Source organism: Ailuropoda melanoleuca, chromosome 8 (assembly GCF_002007445.2).
Source record: "Ailuropoda melanoleuca isolate Jingjing chromosome 8, ASM200744v2, whole genome shotgun sequence".
NCBI classification, from domain to species: domain Eukaryota; kingdom Metazoa; phylum Chordata; class Mammalia; order Carnivora; family Ursidae; genus Ailuropoda; species Ailuropoda melanoleuca.
The window spans coordinates 42,992,815-43,007,355 of NC_048225.1; the positions used below are offsets into that span (position 1 = coordinate 42,992,815).

Consider the following 14,541-nt stretch of genomic DNA (forward strand, 5'->3'; position numbering starts at 1 on the left):
CCTGGTGAAGTTGCTAATAATATTTCAAGAACTGCGGTATTAAAGCATAAAAATATATTTTTATGACATCAAAAAATAAATAAATAAATAAATATCAAAAACAAAAGGACAAGAAAACAAGTCTCACAGACCAACATTTACATATCTTTTGAGTTTTCAAAGCTTTTAAATATGAACTGTTTCATATGATTCCCACAGCAACTCATGAAGTAATTAAGGCAGGATTATCATCTATTTATAGATGAGGAAACCAAGGGTCATGCTATAAATCACAGAACAAAACAAAAACTCAAATCTTGTAATTTACATCCAATGTGTACACATGCTGCCTCATCAGGTTACAGATACCAGTTTAAAAAAAAAAAACTAGGACAACTTTGTTAATAATATATGCTGGAGAATACAAGCAAATCTTAAAAGTTTTCCTTAGCTACTTATCATAAAGCCTCCCTATAATAAATATCTCATCAAGCTTTAGTGATGACCATTAAGCCTTACAATATCTTTACTCAGTAAAAGGGCTACAATCAAACATATATGGAAGTTGACATTGGCTTTAAAGATAAAACTGAATATATACTTTAGATATAATACTAAGCAAAAATATGATCAAGAACAAGACTCAGATTGAGCCCTACATACATTACACCCATGTTCCAAACCAAGTAACGTGGACAGTCTTGAGAACACGTATCTGTTACTTTCGCTTACCAATATAACTTACCATGTAATACTATAATCTTAAACCAAAACATTTTTCATACCCTGTCATCTCCTGCATATTTAAGTACAAATATCATGGGCTCTAATAGGAAATACCTTAATTAATGAAGAAAACTTCTAACAGTATGCTTCTCATTAAAGAACTTTATTCAGAGGAAAAATAGAAAGAATGCACATATATTCCAGTCTCTCCAATAAGAATATTGGGTATACCGAATTGACTCCCTAAAACAGAATTAAAAAGCTCAAGCCAGAGAAATAGGGACAATTTGAGCCAGAGAAGAAATCACAGATATCAGGGGATTATGCAGGCTAAATACCAAACTGCCTTACCATTTGTTCCTATATTAAATCCCAATCACAGAAGACAAAGCCATTCTCCAAAAGTTTAAACTGTACTTGTACTCACATATTTGCTAAAACTCACTCATGCTGAAGCCGTAATCATTAGCCCCACAACTATGTGATAGGCAAAACATCCCTTACTATAACCCTGATCATCTATCTGAACCAGAAAAGACTTAACCACAAATTTAAACATGAGAAAAAAAGAAGAGCACAGAAAAAGAAAGCTTTGAAACGATGCTTAACTTCCCAGACCTCACAATTTTGTCTTAAACATCCTTGATTTACCTTTAGATGAGTGAAGACAAATAGGGGTTAAAACAGCTTTTTTAACATTTGTAATGACATCTGTAATCATTTGTAAGTGAAAACTTCTGACTACCTTATTTAAAATACAGATTTTATTATAAAAGGGGCCCAATCTCAGTAAATCTGGTAATCAAGGTGTTTGTATAGTCTGAGATACCTTATAATTGCCTTCGGCTTCAAGTTTAAATAAGGGCCAACGTCAAAAGGAGAGAAATCAAATCCTTGGCCAGGACACTGGATTTAAGAATATCATTAAATACTCTCCGTAAAGTAATTGCTTCTTCTTTCTCTCAGTTCCCTCATGGTAAAATTTGGGATTTCTGCCATAAATGTTAAGACCAATACATACATACTTAACATATATTCACTGTATCTTTTCATTGGGAAAGCTTTCCAAAACCGACATACTAGAAGGGGTAGTCCTCTTGTAACACTCTCTAGAACACTCTGTACTTCTTAGTAGCAGTTAGCTACTTCTTATCACAGTTGAAAGAATTTTTTGTATATTTCTTTTACATTTATCTTCCCCCTTCACTGTAATGTCCAAGTACATCTTGTTCCTGCACCACTGTATTTCTGACACATTGTAGGCAATCTGTAATATTTGAAACAAAGGTAGGAAAGCAAGAAGACTTGGTAAATACAGTTAGACTAACACTGGATAGGCTCCAAATGGAACAATGAGCACACTCTGAAATTCAGTCTGATCCTGATTAACTCAGCGTACCCTGTGCTTGAGAATTTCTGAGACACAGGTCTGAAACAAAAAAGGTCCCACGTCTACTTTCTGCAAGTTTTAGAAATCACGAATGACCAGAACAAACCTTCTTACTGCCAATAGATACAAAGGTATCCTTTGAGGCAACTCCCAAACTGGACAAATCACAATCCAAACTGCCAAGATCTAGCTAGAATCAAGAAACCAGTGCAACCTGACACATGTAATAAGTCAAAAGACTATACAAAATAAATGGTAATATCCTTATAAAAGAACCCTGCTCAAATCTAATGAAACTTGATCTAGCATTCTTCCTTCTTTTCACACTTTTTTTCCCACACATAAACTCATTTTACTGAATATTTTCCAGAGCAGCTAAAAGCAGAATTACTTAAAATCTGCTTTCATTCACTTCAATTATTAATTCTCCTCAGGTATAATTATGAGGAAAGAGAGCATCATATATAGTTTGTAATATCAACGGACAATACTAATTTGATTCACCAATAAATCAGGCTCATTAATGAATACTTGTTTTGTTTTGTTTTGTTTTAAATGATTTTTTATTATATTATGTTAGTCACCATACAGTACATCCCCGGCTTCCGATATAAAGCTCGATGATTATAGTTGCGTATAACACCCAGTGCACCATGCAGTATGTGCCCTCCTTACTACCCATCACCAGTCTATCCTGATTAATGAATACTTTTTAACTATACTCCTTGTTTCCCAAGATGAAACAGACTTATATTAAACATGAAGGAAAAAATATACCCACAAAAATCTCTAATGACAACACTCTTTGACAGGTGATCAATTAGTAGGAAAAAAAGCTAAGATGAGTATTAAACAGAAGGACAGTTTTAAAATTTGACCTCGTATCAGCAGAGATTCAAACAAATCTTTAATATGATACTATGCTATGATCAAATATTTTAAGACCCCTAATCATCAAAGTATCAACTAACACTACGCGTTACTATGTGGCTAGTACAGTCCTCAGGGATATAAACATACTTCCCGTCACTATACCATACAAGTAATGCAAGAAATTGTACCAACATGTTTTGAAAAGACTCTCCAAAAACTTTGTATTTAGCTCTTTGTTAAGCAGTCACTTCAATTAATTCTCCTTCCCTAATTACTACCTACCACAGTACCTGTTAGATAGTCAATTAATATTTGATGAACAGATTATAAATTATAAATCTATTATCAAAGTCCTACCACATTTTTTATCCCATTTTTATGGGATATGTTTGTGCCTCTGCCTTTCAATCCAGGTTGTTGTCATAATCAATAAAAGCAATTACTTATATGTATATTGCTTATGCACAAATAGGAGGTAAGATAGTTTTCCCTCAAAGTCAAAACTCATAAAAAGAGGAAGTCAGCTTGTATTAGTTCACTCCTTAGAAATGTTCATTTTTTGACAATCTATTGTCCCAATTTTAAGATATTCCTCAGAAATCAAGAGCTCTCAATTCTATATAACAAAACTTAGATTCAAAAATATAAAATAAATCATGTAATTGTATCTGGGTGGATGTGAATAAACAAAAAGGGAAAATGGTATGATATGTAATCAAACAAGCAACAGCCAGATCACTTAAGATTCTACACGCTTGCACATTAACTGAGATGGAAAACCACTGAAGAGTTCTGTCCAAAAGAATAACAAGTACTGATTTATATTTTTTTACTAATATGGAATAGGTATTTTACTCCCATTTTTGGATGAGAATACTGAATTTCGAATATATTAAGAACCTTGTTCAAGGTCACAAAGCTAGTAAGCGGCAGCACAGACATTCAAGCCCATGCTCTTCGCACCTCTCAATACCTCCCAAAACTCCCTACTCAAGATTTCTCTGCAACATTCTCTTTTCAACCTCCTATACATGTGACTGCTTCTTTCATTTTTTTCCTCTACTCCAAAAACAAGCATTCCTCAGATGGTTTTCTCTTTCTAAACTCTCTCCCTTGTTGACCTAAGGACCTCTCTTCCTTGTTGATCTACCATAATTTCAACTCTCATCTCTATTCTTATGACATCTTAACTGAAATCTCTAGCTCCATCTTCTCTCTAGAATAGCAACTCTACATTTCTCAATGCTTCCTGGTCATTCTCCACTCATACGTTGCACTAGCAGCTAAAACTCAATATGCCCCCAACGCAATCCAGCATATCACAATGAAAATACTTTCTCCAAAGCACTACCTTCTACACATCCCAATAAACAAGGTTTAAAACTGTATAGTGTCATTTGATTCTTTCCCCCTTAACAAGTGAATCACTAATTCTAGACAAACAATTCTATATACCACTGCCAGATTAAGTTTTCCAAAACAACCGCAAGCATACTACACCCTGTTAGCAACCTTTAGTGATCCCTACATCAAATCAAATAAAATCCAGATTCCATCTGCCATTCCTCAAAGCATACCATATCCTATTCTATCTGAATGTCTTGGTTTAAGCCATTCTTTTCCCTCATCCGTCATCTATTTCTACCTTTCCAAATCCTACCTTTCCTTCAACGCCACTAAAATGCCACCTTTCCCATTAAATTTCTTCCATTCAAATGTTTTCTGCCTCTGATCTCTCAAATCATTTTCTCCATACATTCCAGTATTTATCTCAATGAATTTATATTACAGTATACTACACACCTAACCTCCCCTCCTGGAATATAACTCAATGTAAGAAATATGTCCCATTCATTTATTTTATTCTTCACCACACCACATGGAACACATCTGCTATAACAGCACCCTGCAAACAGCAGATGCAGTAAATAGCTGGTGAACAAACAGGGGACAAATATTCCAAATACTAATAGTTTAGGCTCAGACATTACAAAACCTAATCATCAAATTTCAGTATCCCCTCCATTAGTGTATGTTTTTTCCTCAATATTTATCAGTAAGTATTTAAAAAATGTTTTAGTGTCCAAAGTTCAAGACAAATACAATTTTCTCTTTTTTTTTTTTAAGATTTTATTTATTTATTCAACAGAGATAGAGACAGCCAGCGAGAGAGAGAACACAAGCAGGGGGAGTGGGAGAGGAAGAAGCAGGCTCATAGCAGAGGAGCCTGATGTGGGGCTCGATCCCACAACGCCAGGATCACGCCCTGAGCCGAAGGCAGACGCTTAACCGCTGTGCCACCCAGGCGCCCCAAGACAAATACAATTTTCTAATTACTAAATAAGAGGTCTGGTTACTCAAAAATAATCTGCATCACATTGAATCAACTAGAGTTGGATATGAAGGCAATCTGATGAAAAATCTGTCACCACAGGGATTACCAGTATGGATCTGGCTCTCTCACTTCTCCAGGTGGGTTTCTCTCTCTACCAAAATACATTATTTCATTGAAGAGGATAAACTTTCCTAGATAGAGGACCACTCCTTTTGATGTAAAGAGAATTTTCTGGGGAAGATACAAAAGTAAATAATGCTGACATTGAAATATGCACATTAAGGGTTTGAAGGCTGTTTAAGTTTTTTTTAAGTCAACCAAATATCTGTTTTAATAAGAATCTACTGACTCCGAAACATGCACAGTAATGGATCATAATTACTTAGATCCTATATTCCAATATTTATTAATTTTTATCCCTGATGTATAACTGAAGAGGCAAACAATAGTAAAGCAGAAATGGCCAGCTACACAGAGACAGTTGCTACAAGAAAGGGTAAGTTAAGGAGTGTTTAGTAACTCTTCAACTTTCAACTGAAAATGCTGTGCTAAAAGTGCACTTTGTACTCCACAGAGACCAGTCAACGAGAAGTCACATTTTAGAAACAAGTTCAACGAATCAAAATGTCATGTTGAAAATAGGAAAATGCGTAATGTAAGTGCTTATTTTTAAAAAAGACCAAATGACTGTTATATCTCCAAAGGTATAATAACAAATTATGTAAAAAAAAATCATTTATTTATTGAATAGACAGGTAAAGGGAGTCCCTTACCTCTGCCCCCTAAACTAGGCTTCAGACAAAACTTAGAGGGATTAGTCTATATGTTTACAAATTCCATGATCTCTGAAGGTCAAAAAATCTGAACAGCTACTCTCAGTGGTTTGTATTCCACCACGACTTCAGTCTCTTTTTCTCTTTTTTTAAGTAAAAACGGAAACAAAGGGCCTATTACCAAGAACTTCGAAAAGTCTCAGGGAACTCCTGGGTGGCTCAGTCGGTTAAGCATCTGCCTTCGGCTCAGGTCATGATCCCAGAGCCCTGAGATCCAAACCCTGCATCAATCGGGCTCCCTGCTCAGCAGGGAGTCTGCTTTTCCCCTTGCCTGTTGTTTCCCCTGCTTGTGCTCTTGCTCTCGCTCTCTCTGACAAATAAATAAATAAAATCTAAAAAAAAAAAAAAAAAAAGAACTTTGAAAAATCTCATTGCTGATTTCCTTTGCTCTAGAAAGCCTGCTCAACAACTGCCCTTACAAGCTCCATCTACACTATGTGCCAGAAGCACTTTACATGTTATGCCTCATTTAATCTTCACAAAGATCTCCCAAGGGAAAATTTACCATTTCTCCAATACGGCAGACACAGAAATTGAGGCTTAGAGTGGTTGGGTAATTTGTCTGAGGTTACCCGACTAGTAAGGAGTGAGCTACAATTCTAACATGGGCAATTTGATCCAGAGTCCAGGATCCTAAGCCACACTAAATACAAAATACACACTAAAATACAAAATCAAATTTCAGTACCCCCTCCATTAGTGTATGTTTTTTCCTAAAGCCACACTAAAATACAAAAATCTGAACAGCTTCCTGCAAGTGTAGTCAAGCTATGGAAATTTTCTAGAATTACCATTTCTATAAAATAAAACTCTGTGAAAACATTAAAATTAAAAAAAAAAAAAACCTTAGTCCACCTTAATGAACGGATTTCTCCCATCAGTGGTTTCCAAGCCTTTTGCAACCAACTAGAGCCTGCCCATAAATTATTTTTTTTATTTCTAGGAATTCCAACTCTTGCTTAAGTGTTTATTCAGTTTAGAGGTGATGAACTGAGACTCGGTTAGATTATATGGCTCAAAGGGAATCAATATTCTATAAATATTTTTGTACTCTGAAGAGGGGTATAAACAAGAAAAGGCAGGTTTTTACATCATTCCTTCCCAAAAGTGCAAAAGGTTCTATTTTGCAGTCAGCTACCTGTAAATGCCAGTACCCTAATCTGGAGGTCCTAAAGAAAGTCACCAAGGAAAAGCATAATTAAGAAAGGTCTTAGAACCACCTGAGTGAGTTAAGTAAGCAAGTCTCCCTTTTTAAAGAAGGGACCTAAGAACCTGAACAACACAGAATCCATCCCCCTAAATGGGCAAGTGTGTATTCTAAATTTGTATTCTAAATTACGGAGGGCACTAGCTTTCTTTAATTTTAGTGACAGCCTAGGGTTTAAACAGTTTAACAACTGTCTCCTGTGTGTGTGTGTGTGTGTGTGTGTGTATGGAAAGGGGTACCACTTGTTGTGAGGTGTGTGGTAATAGCAAATGGTAATAACAAACATTCAAGAAATGAAATATAACTTCTTGAAATACATTTTTGGTACATGCATAAATTGCTAGCATATGTTACAGTACATGTAGGATTCTTTAAAAAAAATACATGAAGTGAATTAATGATGAGGATTGATGTTTTTTAAAAACTATAAAAACACAAAGATTCACTATTAAAAAGAATACTCCACATACATTTCAACATGGTTTAAGCATTAGAAGGTGAATACTGACTAAGAACTGTAGATACCAAGAGAGAAAAGAAGCGAGAGAGCAGTAAATCTGAAAGGAATAAACGGAATCAATTTAGCACAACACATATGGCAATATTACAAAGAAAAGCAGAGAGACTAAACCCAGTTTATAGGTTCCAGAAAACACTCTTGATTAAAATTTCCCCAAAACCAGCTTCCCTTCAAAATTTCTCCTTTTCTATCAATGATGGCAACAGCATCAATCAGATTTAAAGTCCTAGAAGCAGAAACAAGTCCTCACACTATCCCAATACTCAGTCTCTAAGTCCTATTCATTCTTCCTATGAAATACCTATCCTATGAAATGCCTCTCGTGTAAAATGACTCTAAAGCTGCCCTTCCATTCTCTTGCACTGCCGAAAACCTCCTTACTCCTGAACTATTCATGAGTTCATTCATTCACATTTGCACTCATTCAGACACTTATTAAGCACTTAACGAAGTACTGTACTAATTCGAATCCAAACCACCATCGTAACAGGACACAGAACATATGTAGTTTTAATAACAGCAACGCTTTATTAGGGCCCTGCTATGTGATAGCTGCTACACAGTATTATGCCACCTAAATCCTCAAAACAGCCCCAAGAGATGAGTATAATTAATTTCTGCAAAGCAAGGAGACTAAGGCTCAAAGAGGTGAGGTAATTTTCCTAAAATTGCATTGCAAGTAAGTTGCAGAGAGGGATTCCATGGGAACTGATTCTTTCTGCCCCTTAGTGAATCTCCTGCATCAACTCCTAAATAGTCTTTTCCAATCCAGTCCACCCAGTGCTACCAAATTCATCAAAGCACCATTTTGTACTTGTAACCCTGTTGCTCAAAAAAATCTCTATGGCTCCTTTAGCCTGACCTCCAGTATGACTCTGAGTCAAAAAAAAAAAAAAACAAAAAAAAAACCTAGAACTGAATCCTGTCTCTCCCTTACTAGCTCTGAATCTTGGAAGTCACTTAATCTCTCTAGCCTTCAGCTTTCTCACCTATGAAATACGGATAAGACAGAGTTGTGTAAGGATTAAACAAGATAAAATATGTAAAGGTCTAAGTTACATAAGTATTCAACAAATAGGAGTTGTTATAACTCATAACTCCTGTACACAAAACTTCTATTTTAGCCAACCAATATACATACTGCTTCTCTTACAAAATCACTTAGATTTCTGCCTCAATTCACATTATTCTCCCTCCTCCCCATTACGAATAAGTATTCTACAAATGTCTCCTTACAAGAATCATTATCTGTCCTTCCTTATCTTCATGGCCCAACTCAAATGCTACAGCCTTGCCGAACCATCCTCAATGAACTTTACATCTAACTTAAGTGTCACTGGGGTAAGAGGGAAGAAAAAATGCCTAATTCTTCAAGACCTACTTTGAACCCAGAAAATATGTGATACATCTTCAATGCATTGTTTCACTTAATTCTCAGAGACGGACAAAGTAACATGGACAAACAGCTAGTAACTAATGGAGCTGAGATTCAAATTCAGATGTCCCTGATCCCTTTTAAAGCCCACTTCTTCCCATACCACCTTTTTTCTTGCAACTGGAGGTTACACATTTAATCAACAACTATCCAACACTGACAAAGAGCAGTGTTTCTATTTGCTCTAAGTAGCCCAGCCACACATACAAAAATAACTGAAACAAAACTGTCATGAAATGATGCTTATCCTTAGTACGGGCAAAGGACTCTCATTTTTTCTATTCTCTTCTATTTCACTTAAAATAAAACACTGTGAGGACGCCTGGGTGGCTCAGTCATTTAAGCATCTGACTTTCGATCTTGGCTCAGGTCTTCATCTCAGGGTCGTGGGATCAGCCCATGCTCGGCGCAGTGCCTGCTTAAGATTCTCTCTCTCCCTCTCCCTCTGCCCTCCACGCTCTCTTGAGGACTCTCTCTCTTAAAGGAAAAAAAAACAAATAAATAAAGTAATGATAAAACCTTGGTCAGTTCCCATTAATTTTATTTTTTTTAAAGGTTTATTCATTTGAGAGAAAGAGAGCATGAGCAGGGGGTGGGGGAGCAGAGGGAGAGAGAAACTCAAGCCAACTCTGTGCTGAGCGCAGAGCCGAATACGGGCTCGATCTCACAACCCTGAGATCATGACCTGAGCCAAAACCAAGTGTCAGACACTTAACTGACTGGGCCACCCAGTCATCCCTCCCCCTCGCCCCCTGCCACTAATTTTATTTCACAACCCAAAGTCTAAAATACATAGCTATAAGGGGCACAAAGCCAAATAAGATAAAAATTTATCCTCAAGTATTTAGTTGGAGATATAACAGTGAATCGCAAACTTTTCCTGACCCCTAGCTCCACCCTACCTGTTGTAAAAGAAGAACCCCTGTTCCTATTGCTCCCTTGAACTTCTTTATCATGGAACATAACCAATAAATTGTCTAGGCTGTAGATATGACAAAAATCAGGTACTCAACAAACAGTTGTTAAATGAATGAATGAGACACAATAAGAGTAGAATGGATTTTCAGAGGGAGAAATTAGCATAAACTTTCTCCCCACCTACATCATAATCCCCTAAGAGCAGGAACGATCTTTTTGTATTACTGAATATATGAAGAGCTCAATATTGTTTGTAAATGTTCTGTTTAAAAAAATACTGAGCTATAGGCTGGCCACAATTCATGTGGAAAAATCAGATAAACATGGATCTTTGCCAAAGAAAATCAAGGGAGAAATGTCCAGCTCCAAAAACGATTTTATTATTAGCTTCTATTTTAGATCCTTCTTATTCAAATTGTGACTCTTGATCCAACAGCACCAATAAAGTCTGAGAGTTTGTTAGAAATGCAGAGTCCTAGGCCCCACCCAGACCTACTGAATCAGAAACTCATTTTCACATGATCCCATACTAAAACGTTTGAAAAGCATGGGTCTATACAATAAAAATGAAACTGATTTCTGCAAGCTCAGAGACAGTTGCCATCTTCTTTATCTCTGTAATAAACAATCAGACTTTTCAAGAAGTACCACAGATATGGCCATGACACACTTTCTGGCATATTAGGCTATAAATCCAAATTACTACTCAATGAGAGGCAAGAACCGACCATCCATTGAATATTCAATGAAACCCTTAGGAAACATACAAAATATACGATATCTGCCTTCTTAGGGCACACACTTAGGGCAAGAAAATGAAAGGATAAACTTCGATGGTCAAAGTAATAAATCTTTAATATCAAGGACAAGGTTATTGAAAAAAAAAATGCTGGTGAGAACATTTAAGAACAAACTTCTTTTGGGGCACCTGGCTGGCTTAGTAGAGCATGGGACCCTCGAGCTCAGGGTCGTGAGTTCAAGCTCCACCTTTAGCATGGAGCCCACTTAAAAAAAAAAAAAAGAAAGAACGAATTTCTTTTAACAGTTCTCAGCGATACAGACACGTATTTACAAATATTCTCTACTTAACACTCCAAACTTAAATTGCTTAGGTGACCTAAAGTCAGATCTTTCAATCACCTTCACTGACTTGAGTCTAGAATCATCCTTGAAATCAGCACCCAAAATCTCAACCAGTAGTCTACTCTGTGCACCTGCAAAAACACTTGCAAAACCCTCAAGCCACAATACTATCATCCCAAACTAAGACAAGATCTGAACCCACAGGGCTTCGCTGTCAAATATGCCCTTAAAAAAAAAAAAAAAAAAAATGGAGGGGGAGTACAGAGGGACTTAGGATGAGGAAGGACAGCAGGGCATTTCTCATCGCCTCGCTGACCTACAAACTCCTCTCCATCAGAAGACAAGAGAGAGGGAAAGTACCTCAGTTCCCTTAATTCAAAATTTTAAGTGTCCTAACTTAATCTTGAAGTTGGGAGCAAACCCCTTCACATCCACAGGCATTCGGATGACAGCTCAACCTCAAATTCCCCTCCCCCTTCTCCCGCCCAATGTAGCATGTGAGATATCCGCCCCTTTCGACCTCCACCATCCCACCCACACACCACCCCCAAAACCCTCTGGTCCCTCCAAAAGAGAACCCAACACAGAACGAGTCGAGTCGCCCAGGCCGCTCGGAAGCACGACTGCACTCCCTGGCCCATCCTACACACTAAACTCGCCCTGAGAGAGGAGCTGACGGATCTCACCAAGTACAGGGGAGCGTAGATCTTCAGGGACTCCTCCAGGGCGCCCCTGGTGATCTGCACGAAAGAGACCCCGCAGGAAGGGTGCCAAGTGTGGCCGATCTCGTAGCAGTTATGAGGGATGGACTTGCTGAGAGCCGCCATGACGGGAGCTGCGCGGAGGGGCAGCGAGGGGGTGTGCCGAAGCTCCGGAAGGAGCGGGGCCCCAGGGAGCGGAACAAGCGCCCAACCGCAGCCGACGCGCCGGGCCCGCCGCTCAAGGTGCAGAATGGAGGGGAAAGGTCACGCGAACAGGGTTACTCTGGGCCAAAGTCCTCGGATGTTGAGCCCTCGGCGTATCGCAGCTCGAGGGGGCGGGGCGCGCACCGAGGAGGCGGGGAGAAGCGGAGCGTGCGCGCGCCCGGAGCCCGGAGCCGCAGGGGGAGCGGAAGGGGTGAGATCGTGGCTCGGGGACGCGCCTGTCTCCCCACCTCGCGTGTCAGCCCCTAGCTGGAGCGCGAACCCTGCAGCGGGTACGCAATGGTAGGTGAATTGGGTCACATTGTACTCCAGTCTCTGTCCTCGCGAAGTCCTGCCCAATAGAACAGAGGGCAGTGGAAGAAGGGGATGAAATATCTTCGTTGGGAGCTGGGGGAGGAAGACCATGGCCAGAAGAGAGTCTGGACCACCGTCCTCCTCAGAACTGCCAGCTCTTCCCTTCCCTAGAGTGCACGGGAATAAATGGCTAAGGCTGCCTGCTGGTAGCGACCGCACTGCTCCCGACTGCTGAGCTTTTGAAGTTCTGTGGTGTCTGAGAAGCTTGAAAAATCTATTAGCCAAGTGTATACACTTCCGGTGTGGTGAACGGGATCATCCTGTCCAAATCCTGGGCCCCTGAGCGGTTCATTCTACGGTATCCGTGACAAGTGTTTATCTGCCAAATGGTGCACACAGTAGAGGGGGCAATGGTCTTAGAACTCACGCCTGATTGACAGTTGGACCATCAGTTGGCATAACAACGGACCTGTGTGACCTAAGAATCATTTAACCCCTCTAAATGTCAGTTTCCTCACCTATAATAATCCAGTGTCTTTGGAATTCTAAATTCTATAGTTTCTTAAAGCAGGAGCTTACTACCTTTAGAGGAATCCCGTTCTAATCTAGCCTTCATTCATTCCACAAAGTTTTACTGAGCACATACCATTTTTCCAAGCACTGTTCTAAATTCTGTAGATTCGGATGTGAGCAGGAGAGTCAAGGTTTTGGCCCGCGCCTTCTCCTCCTCCCACTCCCACGGAGCCTCCCTGCTACTGCAGCCGCTCGCATTGTGGTTTCTGGCGTTACTAATAAATGATGTCAAAGAAGTTATTCATGATAAGAAAGTAAGGCAATCTTCTACACAGGAGGAGAGTTTTAAAAAAAAAAGCAGTTCTCTTCTGTTTAAGCAAAGACAAAAGAAAGAATTGTAGAGAAAGCAAAGCAGAACTTGGTGGATGACACTAACGATACTGTAAAAGACCCCCACACATCTTTTGTGAAGTTGCTATCTCTGAATGATTGCCAATTTGCTTCATACGATACCACATTCACAACAAGAGCTGGGAAAGAAGACCTGGTATTTAAATTCTGGGGTCCTGAAAGTGCACCTTCGCAAAGGGAGATGATTTATGCTAGCTCTAAAGATGCCATTAAAAAGAAATTCACAGGTATTAAACATAAGTGGCAAGTAGATGGTATGGACAATATTAAGGACTATTCCTCACTTGGAGAGAAACTGAGAGGCAACACATTAGTCTCACTTGAAGGAAAACCCTTATAAAATGACAGTGAAATGCCATCTGGATGTTCGGGAACTTCTATGTCTCCAGGTCAGTCAAGAGGAATAGTGTTAGGTTTTGTTCTGTTTCTTCCCCTTCTCAGTGGGCCCTTCGAAACCAATGAATGAAGAAAGTATCATTCATTTAAGCAGCCTATCAGTGATTGCTATTAGGCTGTTTCAAACTGTTACTTTTACGTAGAACCCAAGGACTGCCTTCCCATCATATTTTAGCCAAAAAAACTAGCTATATGCCTCCCTTGCAGCAAGCACTACAATGAATGTCATTGTCAATGTGAATAACTTAGAATACTGCAAACGGTAAGCTAATTGAACGCACTGGAAGTATTATCCATTTGTCAGAGGGTAAACTTTATTCAGTATTATTTATAGTTGCACTTGATTGCAGTTCTGTGAGGCTCCAGCATTCACATACCTCACCTTCCTTTGCAGGTCTATTTTTATGACATGGCAGGATGGGTATAACATTGATATGCATTGAAAGTATATTTTTTTGTGATGAATTTAACACCCCACTCCCAAGAGGAATACCAATTAAGTTGTGTTAACTGGGTCATCGACTTATCCTGGTACCCACTGTTCATCCTTCTTAAAAGAAATAGCTGTTATTACTGCCTTTTTGTTTTCCATTAAGTGTACAGTACTGAATAAGGGTAACAGTTTTATTTATCATGTGAGTCTTACAACACTAAAGATATTTTGAATATCAGTCATGATGGCAATTTCTATATAAAAGAACCTCA

At 38.7% G+C, this 14,541-nt stretch overlaps 2 protein-coding genes across 3 annotated transcripts in view; one reads left to right on the forward strand and one right to left on the reverse strand.

The window, feature by feature from the left end:
• Positions 1–12,349, reverse strand: part of TMEM135 (transmembrane protein 135) — a 248,001-nt gene extending 235,652 nt beyond the window's left edge. Inside the window, exon 1 of one of the 2 annotated variants that reach the window (XM_034666176.1) lies at positions 11,986–12,349. In XM_034666176.1, the coding sequence (XP_034522067.1) occupies positions 11,986–12,126 (141 nt within the window). In that variant the 5' untranslated portion in view covers positions 12,127–12,349. The remainder of the gene's footprint in view (positions 1–11,985) is intronic. The other variant, XM_034666175.1, reaches the window with a different exon arrangement.
• LOC100471787 lies at positions 12,125–13,780 on the forward strand. Its single transcript, XM_034667592.1, is given in 4 exon segments — positions 12,125–12,504; positions 13,175–13,378; positions 13,380–13,421; positions 13,423–13,780. Coding segments are annotated over 4 exon segments (984 nt in total).
• The last annotated feature ends 761 nt before the right edge of the window (positions 13,781–14,541 follow it).